We start from the raw sequence: 17,822 nt of genomic DNA on the forward strand, positions 1-17,822 counted from the left end.
CTGCGCCATGACTACTTCCTCTGCTTCCCCTGTTTCTGACTCTGTTTCTGATTCGGGTGGTGATTCTGGATCTTCGCGTCCTGATGACGTCCAAGATTCGTCGCTAGTAAATTCACTCGGAAACGGACCTCCCGTGGTGAACCCTGATCTGGTGGTCACAGTAGAGACTGTATCCTTAACCCGCCAATCAAACTGGCCGTGTTTCCACCCAGATGAGTTGCTCCAGTAGGTAGATCTTGAGCCTCTGCTCATAAACTGCAAACAAAAGAGAAAGAAAACAAATCAAACTATTTACACCACAGACTCTGAACACTAATACTAAGCACGCCATCCATCCCCGGCAACGTCGCCATTTGAAGTGGTGTCTCACTCGACTCTAATGTCGAATGACTAGACTCAGGAGTAAGCGAGTGTGCACATATGAGAATTAATGCAAAGCTCGGTCCAGACACAACGCTCCTTAAATCCGCTGGATCACTGGGTCCAGGAACTCTAGAGAACTACAGTGTTTTTGTCGTTGGACACACTCGACTCCCCTTCAAAAATAAATCCCTCAACCCGAATACTATGAATTAGTATAGGGAAGTGGGGTCGATCCCACAGAGATGGATTCGCAAAGTAGTGCTAAGAGACTATGGAAACAAACGGCTGCTGCCACACAAAGGGGTTGAGATTTAAACTACCACTAGATCTAGGCAAGAAATGTAAACGCTAGACCTAGGACACAGAAAACTTACTGGAATCAGACATCAATACCGAAAGACACAATTACTCCCTAGACTAAGTAAACGACTACCTAATCTAGCTAAACAGTAAGCAACTAATAGTGGGGACCATATTTCCAGAAATAGCAAGTACGGTAAAAAGCTGCAGATAACCAACCCATGCTCCAACTAACTACGACATGCACCTTCGCAACTAAACTAAACTCGCAGATGAAGAAAACAGAGCACACTCCTAGATTCAAACAAAATATAAAGATTTGGACGCCGGAAACTTGCTATGAATCGGAAATACATCAGATCTACATAAACTAGGCGAAATGAAATGAAAACACGTAAGCTAGGCATAAAATTAAAACACTCCTGCTCAGAATCACTTCAGACGCTTAATCCACTCCGGATCCAAGCCATCCGAACTCAACAACCAACAAAATCAACTCCATAACTCCGATTCTCACAGATCTGCTCCGATCAACTCCAAATTCCAACAATCACAAACAACTCCACAACATCAGCAAAACAAAACCCCGATTCATCCACAAACAAACTCCATTCTTCCAGATCTCACCATTAACCTGCAATAATCCAGAAAATAACCACGAAAACAACCAACTCCAACAATCCAACTCCAGAATTCAAGTAAACACAATCAATCGACAGAAATCATCACGATCGACGTAAGTGAAAATGAAACTTGCATAAAAGTAGAGAAATATCCAGAAACAAAAGAGGACCGAGCTTCGAACAGCGAAGCTCGGTGAATTCAGCAGAAACAAAAAAAACAGAAATAAATTGTTTCTTCGCCCCAAAGAAGGACGGTGTTACAACCCACAAACACTATCGGAAAGCTAAATGTGAACCCCAGCGCGAACCCGAGATCCTCCGCGAATTAGAACCAAGTATGTGAAAAGTGAACTGAGCAACAGGCTGTTCGTGAGGCCTCCACCGAGAAGATCCCTCCAGCTTGCATGCTTCTTCCTTTTATAGATGCGGACATAGCCTTCTAGAGTCTTCGTAGAAATCCCTATTCTACCCTTCAACTCCGAGGCTTCCTCCGTCAAGCAATTTCTTTCATAATGTCCGCTCTTTCGCCAGTTTCCTAGGACTATGCAAGCGTCCTCTTCTTTTCCTGGATCTAGCGAAAACCTTCACACACCTGACTTAAAACATGTGTTAGACCCAGTAATTTCACGAAATAAAACCCCTAGACCGATGCATGAAATTAGCCTTATCACGCTCCCTTTTGGTCGCTCTCTCTCTCTAGCTAACCGTTTCTCTAACTACGCTAACTCTGGAACTGGAAAACTAAACTAAAAGAAGAAGCTAAAAAGAAGATAAAAGGAAGATTCCCTGGAAGCTCTTTGATTGTGGTGGCACATCCTTTATTTATAAGCTCGCCTCAATGACCTCCAGCTGGATAACGATCTCGGAAGAGGATATTCGCCTTTTGTACCAACTTGATCAGTTTGGCCTTGTTGCCTTGGTCAAGAGGCATTTCTGCACAATTAACACTTGCTTTGTGCGATAAATTGATCAAGTAGCATATATTTTACCCCTAAACCGATGCATGAAATAGGCCTTATCGCATATTATTTTAAACTAATATATACAACTGGGACCCCTTTTCCACTAACTTTCTTCCATTTACTTTTCTTAACATTTCTTAAAACCCGTGGCGGAAAGAAATGAGACTCCTATGCGCGTTTTGCCTAGAGCTCACGCAAAAGAAATATTGGAATTCTGTTTTGTTTTCAGTCTTCCTTTCTAATAACACGAATTGCCATCGCAGATGTACAAATATTTAAAACATATTGTGTAACAATATTGAAACTTAGAATATTTCTTGGAGTGCCAAACAATGTCACCCAGATTACTAAAACATAGTAGTAGTAATTATGTACAATCTTTCAGTGCTATAAAACCCTCAAAATCATTCAAAACCATGTATACACAAACATAAACATAAAACAAAAATGCATCTACAATGCAAGAATCAAGAGCTCGGTAACATATCTTGATGTGTAATTTGGCCCAACACCAGAAGCTCTATATAAGCTGGAATCCTTAGCTTTTCTCACACAGATTGACGACCTTTCTTCATCTCATAATCTTTTCACCCTTACGCTACAACTGGAATTGTCGAGTCGAAAACTCTAACACAAGCCTTCCTTGCCTACAACACCGAACCCGATGCATATGTTCGACTTCAAAGAATCCAAATCCAAATTAACCGTTCACAAACATTAGTGTAATATACCCTTACCTCTGCCTCCCAATCGGTTCGAAGAGCTATGATCGATAGGAAAAATGTCTGCGCGAAAACTGCAGCTATGATCCCAGTCCATAGTCCCTGAGAAAAAAAATTCAAAAAATTAACAAAGTTGTGACAAAATAATTTATAGGAAAGATTATAGTATATTATAGGCGTATGGTACCTTTCCTCCGAGGTGCAGCACGAATGCTAGCACGACTCCGAGGGGAATACCGATGAAATAGAAGGACGCCAGGTTCACGACGGCCCCAATCTTCTGCCAACCACATCCTCTTGCAATGCCTAATATCATCATTTTTGTTAATGAGTTGTAAAATATTAATTTGGTAGAATAATTATATGTTTTGTAGTTTTCCCCATCAAAATATACATCCAAATTTGTTTTGGTCCATTCTAAAAGTTCAAGTTCCGCCACAGACAGTTCAACGTACCACTGAGGACAGAGAGAACTCCTTCCGCCATGTTGGCGATGGCGATAAGTATCATCATATCAGAAACGTAGGAAACCACATCTACCTCACTGCTGAAGCAGTACCCCCAAACATTTCGCCCCAAGATTATGACCATCACCGCCACCACGCTCTCTGCCGCCACCATCAGCGTCGCCATGCGCACTGCTAGGCGAGCTGATTTAGGCCTCCCCGCGCCCAATTCGTTCGCCACACGCACGCTGAGAAATTAATTATCAATTATTATATACTGAAAAAGGTGCAACACTGATACAGATCAAATATGAGCACTCGGTCCGAAAGACTAACATGTTAGGGGTGAGAGCCCATTTAGTCTATATACCCCACACCCGTTATTCTCACAACTGATGTGGAACATTTAGTCCGTATAACACTCAATCTATTTAATTATCACCTTATTGCACTGCCAAGTCCAAGGGGTATCATGTAAATCATTCCGTTCGTGTTCAGGCTGATGGAGAGAACCGATGTTTCCAACGTCGGATTAGGCAAAAGACCAGATACAATAACCATGATCTCATAAGACCAGATCTCCAAGCTGCAAACATCACAAAAAAGTATGTATAAGAAAATTAGCCGATACAGATCCGAACTCACATTAGTATGATATTGACTGACCAAACCATAATAGCAGAAGGAATGGCGAGCCAGATGAACTTGGAGACATTATGCAGAGCCTCTGTGGAGAAGCCCTTCCATGTGTCCCTGCAAGCAGGGGACATGGTTATGTAGAGGATCAAGAAGACGTCATTCGTCCAATACGAGACGCCGTTAGCAAGGGCGGCGCCCTTGCTACCGAGTCCCATCTTGTTGATCAAGAGCCAGCATACGGGGATGTGGCAGAGCGTGGTGATGCCAGAGGTGAGCATCATGGGGACCACATTGTTCTGCGTCTGCAGGAATCGAAACTGGCACTGCAGAAGCGCGAAGGGGAAGATGGAAGGGATCATGTAACGGGTGTAGGCCCCGGCTTCCGCAGCAATTGCCGGATCCTGCCCCAGCACCCTCAGAATGTCGCCCGCCGTCGCCCAGATGCACGCCAGCGGCACGCTCACCACCAGCAGCACCAACATGGCGCGCTGCATGTGGATTCCAAGCATGTGGTACTGCTTCGCCCCGTACGATTGACCACAATACGTGTCCAACGCGCACGCCATCCCAACCTTCAAAATATTTGAGGTTAGCTTACAAACCCATCTCACATCAGATGAGTGAGAGAAGTTGGATTAGCATATAAATGCTATATACACCTCCTTAATAGTTTGACAATTTCAAACTAATGTACAGCTCGTCAGAATATAAAAGACTATATTGTACTATTATATATATGTGGGCATACCAAGAGGCTGAAGCCGGTGACGGAGGCGAAGGAGGTGGCCATGGAAGCGCCGGATAGGGCCAGCTCGCTGACGTGGCCAACGAACATGACTGAAATTGTTTGTATGAGTGACAATGATACGAGTAGTCCTTTAGTTTAGATATATTTTATCTTCCATATCTTTTGTTTAGTTATCTTTTGATTCATAGTATCTTTTCGTATCTTGTTTTTCTTGTTCCCTAAGCTAGTATTCTAGTATTATAAATAGGCCTAGGTTGTTATCATTTTAATAATTCAATGAATATATTATTTTCCACACTTGTCTTGAGAAACAAGAATATTATCTTTCGTTTCCCAATTGTTGTTCGTCGGAGAACGTCCGAAAATCAGCAATTCGTGGTCTATCTTTCGAGAACGTCGAAGGTTCGATCACCTTATCTCTCCGAGAAGTTAGCCATCCGGCCTCGTTACGGAGGACGTCCGTAACAACTGGTGCTTTCATCCTGTGCTCATCCTCCGTCTTCATTCATCCGTATCCCCCAAATTATTTCCCACCCCCCGTAAAAAAAAAAAAAGAGAAAGAAAAACAATCAGCCGCAGCTCCACCCGTCAAAAAAAAAAGAGAAAGAAAAACAATCAGCCGCAGCTCCACCACCACGGTCACGCCTAATCCTCCACCTTCTTCATCCATAACCCATATTTCACCAGCAAAAAAAAAAAAAAAAAAAAAAACACCGAACCCTCCACTCCAACTTCATTTTTTCCCTTATTAGTTATGGCTACTTACCACCAATATCAGCCCCCTCCTTCTAGCGCCAGCGGCGACGATCAGCCGCGATATCCGCGACGCAATTTCCAGGCGGCCGCCGAGGCGCCGCACGATGTGGCAGGAACAGCCGCGATTTTCTCCACCGGGTTGGAGAAGATCTTGGCGCGATTTGACAGAATGGAACTCAGGCTGGAGAAGTTGGAAGCGCCGCCCGATCCCGAAACTGATCCCCCCTATTTCTCGGACGAACTTGATGACGAGGCGTATCACTCCCCGCGCGACGCTTGGGCGGTAGAGGACGATGTCAACCGGCCTTTCATCCACGGACGCCGAGATCTTGGTGGGGATATCCGTCGTCAACGTGGAGCTGCCCGCGATATACGCAGCCGAGGGGGCCGTTTTCTGCAGTTCGGCACGGCAGCTGCCCCCTATCGCTCGCGCCAGGACACTCTGCAGTGTTCTAGTTGGGATAGGCAGCCTGATCGGTACACTCAGGAGTTTGATAGGGGCTTTCGGGGGTACCGACAACCTACATCGTGGGACCTCCCCATCAACCGCCCCTCCTGTTGGGATCCTCCCAGTAACCAATCAATGCCGAGCTTCCAGCCCTACGACCCACCACGGTCATGGCAACCCTCTTGTTGGGAACCACCACCTCACCGTGCATCGCAAGGATACTCGGATTATGATCAGCCATCACCGTGTCTGCCTCGTGGTTGGGATACACCCAGGCGACAAACCGATCACTTCCGGCAGCAGCGCAGCCCACGCACGGGCACACAACCTTGGCATCTTGAAATCATGGGGTTTGAAGAAAAGACCGAGGAATATGATCAAGCATCCGAAAAAAAAGAGGATTTTGAACAAGACTCAAACTTCTCCTCGCCCTTTTACTTCAAATTGTTGAATCCTTATTTCTCTGTTAATCAAGAGAGTTCATCAGAAAAAGAAAAGATTGTTTCTTTGGAAGGTGTTTGTGCCGAATATGAAGAGGAGAATTTTCGAGCAGAAGGGAAGATGGTGGATGAAGAATTTTGCTATGAAATCGAATTGATTCCCGGCAGCCATTCTTCAAGCCTTGATCAAGAATCGGATGCTCATCGGGAAATGGAAAAAAATGATTCCTCGAACTTGATGGGTAGTTTTCTGGATGAGGAGAAGGAATCAAAATCATCTCTATTGGATGATGATAATCATGAAAATAAGACAACTTTCGATGATGAGGAGTTCATAGAGATGGAGCCTCAATCGGTGAAGCTGAGTGATGATTTGGATTTGAATTTGGAGTTGGAGAGACAGAGTGATTCATCTTCATCACCATCATGTGCTGATGCAAATAGTAGTTCACAACAGAAGTGTTGGGATTCAGATCATGAAAATGAAGATGTAGATGATGGAGGAGATGTTTTGTTCCAACTCCAGAATTGGGTGTACCAGATGAAGATGGTACCCAAGAGCTGCAGAATCAGAGGCCTTCCAACGATATCCGAGGACTCGGAAACTCCCGAGATGATTGAAGATTTGAGGCCTCTTGAAATCGATCACAAGATTGGGTTCAAGAAGGTGATTGATGGAATCCAGAGATTCTACAAGAGCTATACAAACGAAATGAGAAAACGGGACATCTTGAACTATCGGGCATCACATGCTGCTATTTGTTTCTTGCAACTGAAGGAAACTAAGCCATTCACAGCAGGGAAAACAAGGGCTGACTTTGGTTTGCCGAGATTCTTGGCTGGGAAAGGGCGTCGAGATTTGGAGGTGGTGTATGTAGTCGCGTTCGATCCAGGAGGGAAAGTCTCAATGCTCTTGTTACCATCAACTTTGTCCGTTGATCTATGGTTCCCACCTTGAGGACAAGGTGAATTTTAACCGAGGGGGAGTTGATACGAGTAGTCCTTTAGTTTAGATATATTTTATCTTCCATATCTTTTGTTTAGTTATCTTTTGATTCATAGTATCTTTTCGTATCTTGTTTTCTTGTTCCCTAAGCTAGTATTCTAGTATTATAAATAGGCCTAGGTTGTTATCATTTTAATAATTCAATGAATATATTATTTTCCACACTTGTCTTGAGAAACAAGAATATTATCTTTCGTTTCCCAATTGTTGTTCGTCGGAGAACGTCCGAAAATCAGCAATTCGTGGTCTATCTTTCGAGAACGTCGAAGGTTCGATCACCTTATCTCTCCGAGAAGTTAGCCATCCGGCCTCGTTACGGAGGACGTCCGTAACAGACAACAAGACATTGACGAACATCATTGGACCAGCAAGGAAGAGTTGCAGCTTAGCTTCTGCAACGATTTCATCCCTTGTGAATTTTGCTTCGGATTCGGGATCATATTCTTTCACCACTAATGGCGTTACAAGATCACACTTTTCGACCAAGGACGCCATTGTTTTTCTGTGCTTTCCTTTAACACTAACTCAGCCAAATGTTTATTGACACTCTTTAGTGTAGTGGGCATGCAATTAAATCTAGATCCCACTTTTTATTTTATACTAAAAGCTGAGCACTAGGTTCCAATTTTTGGTGTGATTTATTTAAATAAATATCAACTCTTAATTATATTATGTGCGATTGATTTCACCAATCGTTGATTGCCGTCGTTGTTGCATAGTCATAGGCTAGATCTCATTTTCTTTAAAACGATGATTATATTTTGATCGGAGAGCATGGGCTGAAGATGATTAAAATTTCTTACTGATCAAATCATATCATCATTACCGTTAATGACCTTTTTACCGCTTAATTATTGGCTGTAATTATTTTTACCATATGAGAAGTAATGAAGTATATATGTTCAAAACTTTCTTGCTAATCTAAATTTTCTATTTTGAGCCACTTTGTATCACACCAATAATAAACTTGTGAAGATAGTGATCTCCACTCTGTAGTTGAATCCGCATAAGCCCGGTCACATTTTTTTATCCCCATGTTTTGTAATTTACATATTTTAAGGCTGTTAATGCATGACTAAAAAAATATACTAGTTGACCTCAATGAAAATATACACTGAACATATACATCAGGCCATACGCGTAAAAGTTACTCTCTTCATTTACAATAAGAGTTACATTTTGTCATTTCGGTCCATCCTCCAATAAGAGTCACATTTCACTTTTACCATAAATGATAAGTAGTTATTACATATTCCACTAACTCATTTCACTCACATTTTTATTATAAAACCAATATAAAAAATGGACCCAAATTCTACTAACTTATCAACTCACTATTCTTTATATTTTTTAAAACCTGTGCCCACACCAAATATGACTTACTTATTTTTCAGTATGAAATTGTTTTCATATGGAGTATTTTTTGGTGTCTTTTTCACATGTTGGTGTTGAATTTCGTACGAGTACAATGGACTCTTTGAGTGTTATAATTCCACGAAAGAAAGAAGACGCACAAGTGCTTTCATATATAGTGACTACAAAACTATTTGATCTTTGATGCAATTCAACCGTCCAAATAAAAAATCATATAGATATCAATTCTCAAACATTATATTAAAAAAATACAAGATCAATAAAATTAAGTTTTTGAATTTAAAAAACAGAATTCATTGGGTATTTTGGTTTATTCCAATGGTGTTAAAGATGGGTAACATATTTCAAGCAAGTGATAGCACAAATAGCAACAAATTTGGTCAATATGGTCTCCCAAAAATTAGTGACCACTAATTAATTAATTCACACATACTTTCCCAAAATTAGTGTATGCTGACATGGCAATATTTAAAAGGAAGCCATTTATTTAAAGTTATCGAATGACCTATCGTTTCACTCTACGATTTAGGAAAGAAATGTAGACAACCTAGAAATGAGCTAATATCAATACAAAAATGTGCAAATTAGCATAGCATAATTTAATTGTGGATTACGTCCGACGGTACTATTGGAGGATTACCAGTGGATATGGCATCATTTGTTGTTTTTCTTTGGCAAAGATTGTAATATTTGTCTGTGGAAAAAATTGTGATTGTTTTATTAAAAAATTATGTGGTAAATAGCATGGATGGCATACATTGTTAATAGTGGCAAAATTTAATATTTTGGGCTTTGAACAACTTTGGTTTGGAACGAGAATGTAAATATGTGATCATTGCTTGTGATTGTTTGATCTGTATGTCATGCATTTCAAAGATTATGGAGATATATATAATTAGGAATTCCAACTTCCACAAACTGTGGCATATTTTGAGAATTAATTAGCTGACCGACTCACTTGAAGTGTCTTATTTGTTTGACTTGTATCAATGACATAATTTTTAAACAATCCATTTTAAATTTCGTCTACATTTTGATATTGTATAAAGATAGACACACAAAATATATAAAACTCTAATCCACATTTGGTATCTAATTTTAGTGTAACAAAGAAATGCGAGGAAGAGGAAAGTAGAGTTGAATTTTGGGCTTCAGACTTAATAAACAAGTATGACCCAATTTTCAAATTTGGTTATATGAGAAATGGGCCTCAATTTAAAAGTTAATGAGAATGATGGGATGGACATTTGGTAACATAAATGGCTGACGATCGAAATTTTATACAATAATTAATAATGCCAAAATACCAATTGTTAAAGCTATTAATTATTTATTATGGCTTTTAATATAAGAAGATAACAAAAAAATAAGCAGAAAAAATCTCATTGTTTAGATAATTGAATAATGAAATTGGTTTCATTTTCGATTATATTTGCCAAATAACAAGTCCAAAGTATTATATGGTTGTGATGGGTCATTAACTAAAACTAGTGTAAATTATGTGCGAATGCACAAAAGTAAACGGCTCTTTAAATTAATGGACAATCCAAAATAGTAAAATGCATCTTAAATAATTGACAATCCAAAATAATAAAATGATTTTTTAAATGGTGGACAAATGAAGTACTGCTATTTATGGGTTAAATGACAAGTACTTGGGTTCTTTAAATGGAATTTGCATGTTAATATATTAGTACCTGGCTTGGTTTGCATATTGTACAACGCATGCGTATGTTTATATTTCTTTTACTAGTTCATTTGTTTGTCTTCATTGTCCAGGACATGATTGCTTTTTATTGAACATGTTTTATAAATAGGCTGATCAAATATTCGTTTGTAGTAGGTATCTTTCAACTAACCAAAACATGCAATTCTTTGATCCATATTAAAATTTCTCAATATTGATGTTTATATTATACTCTGTCCATGCTATTTATAGTCTCAACACGGGTTTTGAGAAATTTTTTGACTCTGTAAAATGTAGGCCTCATTTTTATTTATTGGTTTATAATGTAACATGAGTGTAATAATTTAGGTGAATGGTGAGGTTCACTTACTGAGTATGGAAAAAAGGTACTCCCTCCGTCCCATAATAGATGTCACACTTTCCTTTTTAGTTTGTCCCACAAAAGATGTCGCATTTCCTTTTCAAAAAAAAGTTCTCTCTCACATTAATATAAATATACTATTTTCTCTCTCTACCTAACACACTAAACAACATCTCCTAAAATTTCATGCCACTCTCCAACTATGTCATCTATTATGGGACGGAGGGAGTACTAAATAAGACTTTAAATCAGGGACATCCCGAAATGGCAAAATGAGACATTTTTTCACTGACGGAGAGAGTATAAAATATATTTATAAGCATATTTAATTGGAGAGTGGGCGCAAAACAGCGCAAAAATGCCCGACCGGGCGTTTTCCTGCATGGGAAAAATTTCTACCTCATCTCGCAAAATCGGGCAAAACCCCAGACGGGATGTTTTATTTGCTCATTCCGCCTAGCCACACGTTCTCTCTGGAGTTACCCGCTCTTCAATGCACGACTTTCGTAAAACGGCCATAACTCTCTCCACAGGACTCTGATTGAGGAGTGCAAGGTACTCACGTGAAGCTCTTTCGAAGTCGAAGACATGAGTGGTTTTTGAAGAGCATTTGGACGACATCTCGATAGGCTGATTACCTAAAGAATTCAGCTGCTGATGATACCATTGATGCACGACTTTCATGGTCGTATCAATTCATATAAAATTTATCGTCATTTTCATTCATTAGGTGAGACGGTTGTGAACCAAGGTAAGGATGCCAATTTGAAAGAGATCTTAATCCATTTGGTAATGAAAAGTCATCTTGACAAAAAAAGCAGGATGGGAATTGGATTTCTCGAACTGACACTAAAATATACTCCCCCTAAAAATTTGACATTTATTTCTATTTTCGTCCGCCCCTAAAAATTTGTCTTCTTTCATTTTTATAATTTTTTATAGTAGACCCCACATTCCACTAACTTATTCACACTCACGTTTTATTATAAAACTAATATATAAAAGTAAGATCCACATGCCACTTACTTTTTTTAACTTATTTTCTATTACATTTCTTAAAACCCGTGTCGGGTTAAATGGTGACAAATTATAAAGGAAGGAATGCGATAAATTACAAGGGACGTATGGAGTAATTGCAATGTGGAAAATATAATTTTAGTACGGTTAATGGATTGTACAAATATAAATAAAAACTAATGATTGGACTCTAAGTACTACTCCGTACAACATAAATCTCAAAACCAAATAATTAAGATTGATTTTATAACTTAATAACAGAAATAAATAAAGCAAATAAAAATAACAAATCGAAAACTGAGTTCAGCTCAATTAAAGAAGGGGATTCAAAAATATTTTATGAGGTTAATTTACTTTAAGCTTGTAGGGCTTTATATGGTGGACTGTTGGAAATGTGAAGTTTTTTGTTTGTTAATTTACTTTAAGCTTGTAGGGCTTTATATGGTGGACTGTTGGAAATGTGAAGTTTTTTGTTTTTCATATGGCCAAAGCATTTAGCATTACAGCTATAGATGTATTTGTTTTAGTTGATGCAACCACCATTAAAGCATCCGCAACGTGTCTCTTATCCGTCTTGGTCTCGTCTCGGAGAGACGAGACGGATAAGAGACGGCGATGCAGCCCTACGTCTTGGTCTCGTCTTGTCGGGCGTTTCGCTGCGGAGAGGTAGCGCGCGAGACAGCTTGCCACGCGCGTTGGCCACTTGGCGAGCTCCGGTTCGTCCGTGACGCCCACTCGCCGGCCCGCGAGTGGGCGTTGTTTATTTACGTTGAAAATATTTTTTATGTTTTTTTTTTAAATTCAGAAAAAATTTGAAAAAAAAAATCTAAAAAATATACTAGCCGTTTATAGCCGTTTTTTACAATTTTTTTTATTTTTTAAGCCCCCAATCACTTCTATAAATATCAAATCATTCCCACAAATTAATACACCATAAAAAACTATCTATTCTCACTCAAACACTCTACATTCTTCATCTCAAAACATTATTCTTCTCTCAAATTTAATCCATTCATGGATCCATTTGAGCAAATGCATCGAAGAATCGCTAGAAGAAGATCGACGTAGGGAGGAGGAGGAAGCCGCGCCGCCTCAAAGGCGATCCCGGATTTACATCCATCATAACCGGGAGGAAGCCTGTTAGGGGTGCACTCACTTAATAAGATTCCGACGATGACGAGAGGTCGACGACGGAGCAATAAAAGTTGACGTCTCGGGCTTTCCCCGGGATCAGCTCCAAACTCGGGTTGCGAGAAAATAAAGAAGACGATAAAAATAGGAAAATTATGATATTTCTGGATTGAATGGGAAGAATACAATGCCTCCTATTTATAAGACTACACTGACTTAGAGAACAAGAAAATAAAGATCCTAATAATATATGAGAAATATATGCTAAATCAATACTAAACTAAATATGAGAGATTTGGGGATATTCGTAGAGATATTTCTGTATCAACTCCCCCTCTGTTAAAATCCATCTTGTCCTCAAGGTGGAAACATGAAGAAGCACAGAAGAGAGTCGCTGATAACATAAGCTTGACGAGATCTATCTCCTCCTGGATCAAACGCACACCGAACACTTGAACGTCTCCCTTCATTATCTCCATAAAAAATTACCAAGGCGGCCTTGTGATAATTGAACACTAAAACGGGGATCTTGTCAACGCAACCACGAATGCTCAAACAACGCTTGTCCATCCGGTGAGGGATCAACCATGCATCTGCGTCGAGTAATGCTGAACGATAATTCATACCTGTAACATTACGATATGCAAATCCACATTCCACATAGAAACCATCTATGTCCTCTTTTAACAAAGAAGAGTTCATCATCTTCCTCAACTTCCAAATATCCAACCAATCATGCACATTTCCTTGAAGCAAAACCTTGAAATCCCTTACGATAACCGGCAAGAAAGCATCAGAGCTGCACAATGGATATATTTTCTCAAAAGATGGAACTTGTCGGTGGTCAAGGCTTGCATCTCTATCCTCCTCAACTCCATGATTATCACAAAGCAGAGCAATGGAATAAGGACGCGATACACCAGACACATCATGATCAAGTGCATCCATTTTTGTCTCGAGGCGGCGGTCCATGGTTTCCAACCATGTCTCAAAGACGGCGGGGGCCGCTAACAGATAGTCAAGTATTGGCTGCGTAAGGGTGTAATCGGGTTGGGGCGGTTCATCTTCCAATAATTCCTCTTCCGCTCCACTGACATCGGGGCTGCACAAGAGAGAAATAGCAACTGGTGGAGGGACAGCCGCAGCAGAAGGCAGCGGGGCTGTTGCTGAATGGTGGGGACTCGTTGGAGGCCCGCAGGATAGCTGACATGGCTGTGGTGGTTGTGGGACAGCAGCGGGCAGCGGCGCTACTGAGTGGTGGTTACACGATAGAGAAAACACCGTGCAATCAAGTTGCCAGGGATGTGCACTCGGGAATGAGTTTTGCAGCTGCCGGAAGGGCTCAGAATCTTGGTTGAAGGGATGCTGGGGACACTGCCATTCAAAAGTTTTGAGGGGACGAGCTTGCGGTTCCCAACCGTATGGCTGTCGCGTCTGTGGTGGATCCCAGCAGGTCGGGCTTCGGGTGTGAGGCAACCGTAGTTGTTGAGGCGACGCCGACGGACACCAAAGAGGGTTGTGGGGCTGTTGGTATGTCTGTCCGGCATTGCCTGGTTGTTGATAAGGGTTAAGTCCGTAGTTGAACGAGTTACCCCATGACGGATCATTGTCGGTGTAGGGATGGTACCAACACTGTCCGTATGATTCGTTGTAGGGCAGGTGCGGCGGCTGATTGTAGGAGTGCTGCTGCCCATCCAATTGATCGGGTGCCACGAGATCATATGCGGGGTCCGGATCAGGCAACGGAGGTGGTCAATCATACTCATCCATGCGCGACTGTAACTTAGCCATACCGGCCATCATCTGTTCGAACATCGATCTAATTGGGTCCAGGGGAGGTGACTGCACGGCCGGCGACAGTACCGGCTCCGCTATCATCGGCATGGAACACATGAGTTCCGTACGACCTCCGAATGATTGACAATCTGACATGAGTTCAACAAAGAAAGCACCAATTGTTAAGGGTGCACTCACTTAACAAGATTCCGGCGATGACGAGAGGTCGACGACGGAGCGATAAAAGTGGTCGTCTCGGGCTTTCCCCGGGATCAGCTCCAAACTCGGGTTGCGATAAAATAAAGAAGACGATAAAAATAGGAAAATTATGATATTTCTTGATTGAATGGGAAGAATACAATGCCTCCTATTTATAAGACTACCCTGACTTAGAGAACAAGAAAATAAAGATCCTAATAATATATGGGAAATATATGCTAAATCAATACTAAACTAAATAAGAGAGATTTGGGGATATTTGTAGAGATATTTTCATATCAAAGCCGCCACAAGGTTGGTACGCGATTACTTCTGTGAGAACCCGGTATGGGGAGTGACCTACTTCCGTCGCCGTTTCTGCATGCGGAAATGACTATTTCTGCATATCGCAAATACATTGACAGCCCGCGAAGAGTACTTCCAAGAAGGGTTCGAAGCCGTTGGCCGTCCCAGTTACACGACGCTCTAGAAATGTACTGCAGCAATCCGTCAGCTTGCTACTGGACAAACGGCGGATGTGTTCGACGAATACCTGCACATTAGGGAAAGCACTATGAGACTGTGTTTGATGAACTTCTGCAAAGGCGTCCGGGCAGCCTTCACCGACGAATTTCTCCGGAAGCCAAGCATTGCAGATTGTCAGTTTCTGCTCCGACTTCACGAAGAAGTGCACGGATTCCTCGGGATGCTTGGCAGCGTCGATTGCATGCATTGACAATGGAAGAATTGCCCTGTGGCGTGGATGGGGTCATACACGAGCGGCCACAAAGGCACCCACCCCACTGTTATACTCGAGGCCGTTGCCGACTACCGGCTATGGATTTGGTATGCGTATTTCGAGATCCCCAGATCGAACAACGACGTCAACGTGCTCAACCAATCCGACCTCTCCAGCGAAGTTTTGAATGGTAAATCGTCGGCCATGAACTTCATCGCTAACAACCGCCAGTATAAAATGGGGTACTATCTTGCCGACCACATTTATCCGTAGTGGCCAACCTTCGTGAAGACGTTCAACAGGCCGATGAACGAAAAATAGGCTCTTTTTGCGCAGAAGCAAGAGGCTGCTCGCAAGGATGTGGAGAGAGCGTTCGGGGTTCTCCAAGCTCGATTCAACATTATCAAAGCCCCCGCTCGTACGTGGTTTATGGAGAATATGGTCGACATCATGTATACGTGCATAATCTTGCACAACATGATTGTCGCCGATGAAGGACTTAAGGCGGGAAATTGGGTCGACCCTGAAACCCCGGGAAGCTCTACCTCAAGTAGTCAGCCTCGCAGTGGAGTGCATTCTTCTTTGCAAGAGCAACTGTCTATTCGGGTAAGGACACGTGATTCTACCGCCCACGCCCAACTCCAGAAGGATCTAATGGAGCACATTTGAGCAAAATTTGGCAACCAGTAGACGCACATGATCGTCATTAGACAACTCTTTCTTCTGCTTCTTTGAGTTTTAAATTATGTATTTTTTAAATTATATATTTTTTATTTTTTAAGATTTTATTAATGTGGTTTTTTATTTTTTTAGAATTTCAAGTTGTAATTTTATTTTATTTAATGAAGTGTGTTTTTATTAATTGAATTTGTTGGAAATAAAAATAAAAAATGAAATTGAATGAATAGTTAATGATGAGATGATTAAGAGATGGTTAAGAGATGGAGGGATGCAGATGTTGTCTCTTAGTTAAGAGATGGGGTGAAAAGTACAGTGGGGCCCATAAATAGTGAAGAAATGAGACGATTGAGAGACGAATAAGAGACAGGGATGCGGATAGCTAGTAATTGCCGAATCTTTTTTCAAGTCCTCCCTTTTGATTCTATAAATATGTGTGAAAATTCGAAGAGAGATCCCCACCATATTGTACTTTTTGTACGTCTATAAGCATCAATCTTCTCTCTCAAAGTTGACAAACAACTGCACCGCACGCATCCATCACTTAACCCTTTTGTCTGTCTTTTAGGAACTCAATTTTCTGAACTCCATGGTGCATAACTGTTTGAGGGGCTTCTACATGTAAGGAAACAATCATTTTAATAGCGAAAAATCCACATGTTGACAGCACTGTAATTACCACATTTCTAATTACAATTATTCACATATGAGTTGCTAAGGACGCCATGTTTTTTTCATTAACAAACTTAATTAATTCAAGAAAACTGAAATCCGCGCACACTCGTGTTTTATTTATACATATTTTAACGAAAATGGGTGATTCAAATCCCATACAAAAAAATTAAAATAAAATAAAAATAAATTTGATTTAATATAATTGACAAAATCAATACGGCTTTTCTCCGACGTAATTCCCCGGCGGATCATAGTTGCATATCATGAAAACGCCGCGCCCGCCGTAGCAAACCACCCTGGCACAGCCGATCCGCCTCGTTCCGCGCCACACAATCTGGGTGTAATGGCCGCAGTCCTGGCCGTAGGCGCACGAGTTGGACCAGTAGTTGTACCCCCGCTTCTCCGACACCCACGCCGCCGCGGCCTGGGCGGCCGTCCAACCGTTGCCGCTGCCCCAGAAGATGTTCTCCCCGTACGGGCCATTCGAGTGCTGCAGCTCGCAGTCCACGCGCCGCTTTGCCGCGTACCCGGCCGCGTACCGCGCGATGCTCGCGTCCCACACCAGCTTCGGCAGCCGCAGCGCCGAGCGCGCCGCGTTCTGCGGGCCCAGGAACTGCTGCGCCTCGCTCTGCCGCGCCGCGACCACCCCGGCTGCGGACGCGGACGCGGGTAGAGTGAGGAAGCAGATCAGTGCTAGGATGAATGCATAGTAGAGCAAGGGGTTGTGCATTTG

At 41.6% G+C, this 17,822-nt stretch overlaps 2 protein-coding genes across 2 annotated transcripts; both read right to left on the reverse strand.

Moving 5' to 3' along the window:
- Positions 1-2,536: 2,536 nt before the first annotated feature.
- On the reverse strand, positions 2,537-8,032 carry LOC121793881 (protein DETOXIFICATION 16-like). Its single transcript, XM_042191906.1, has 8 exons — positions 7,793-8,032; positions 4,804-4,917; positions 4,083-4,627; positions 3,859-4,002; positions 3,426-3,664; positions 3,158-3,276; positions 2,986-3,072; positions 2,537-2,895 (listed from the first exon to the last, which is right to left on the reverse strand). The coding sequence occupies exons 1-8, from the start codon at positions 7,946-7,948 to the stop codon at positions 2,842-2,844; spliced, it is 1,458 nt and encodes a 485-aa protein (XP_042047840.1). The 5' UTR covers positions 7,949-8,032; the 3' UTR covers positions 2,537-2,841.
- A 9,159-nt stretch (positions 8,033-17,191) lies between these two features.
- On the reverse strand, positions 17,192-17,822 carry LOC121795201 (pathogenesis-related protein PR-1-like). The gene has a single exon (XM_042193668.1). The coding sequence runs from the start codon at positions 17,817-17,819 to the stop codon at positions 17,301-17,303; it is 519 nt and encodes a 172-aa protein (XP_042049602.1). The 5' UTR covers positions 17,820-17,822; the 3' UTR covers positions 17,192-17,300.

Source organism: Salvia splendens, chromosome 3 (genome assembly GCF_004379255.2).
Source record: "Salvia splendens isolate huo1 chromosome 3, SspV2, whole genome shotgun sequence".
In the NCBI taxonomy this organism is placed as follows: domain Eukaryota; kingdom Viridiplantae; phylum Streptophyta; class Magnoliopsida; order Lamiales; family Lamiaceae; genus Salvia; species Salvia splendens.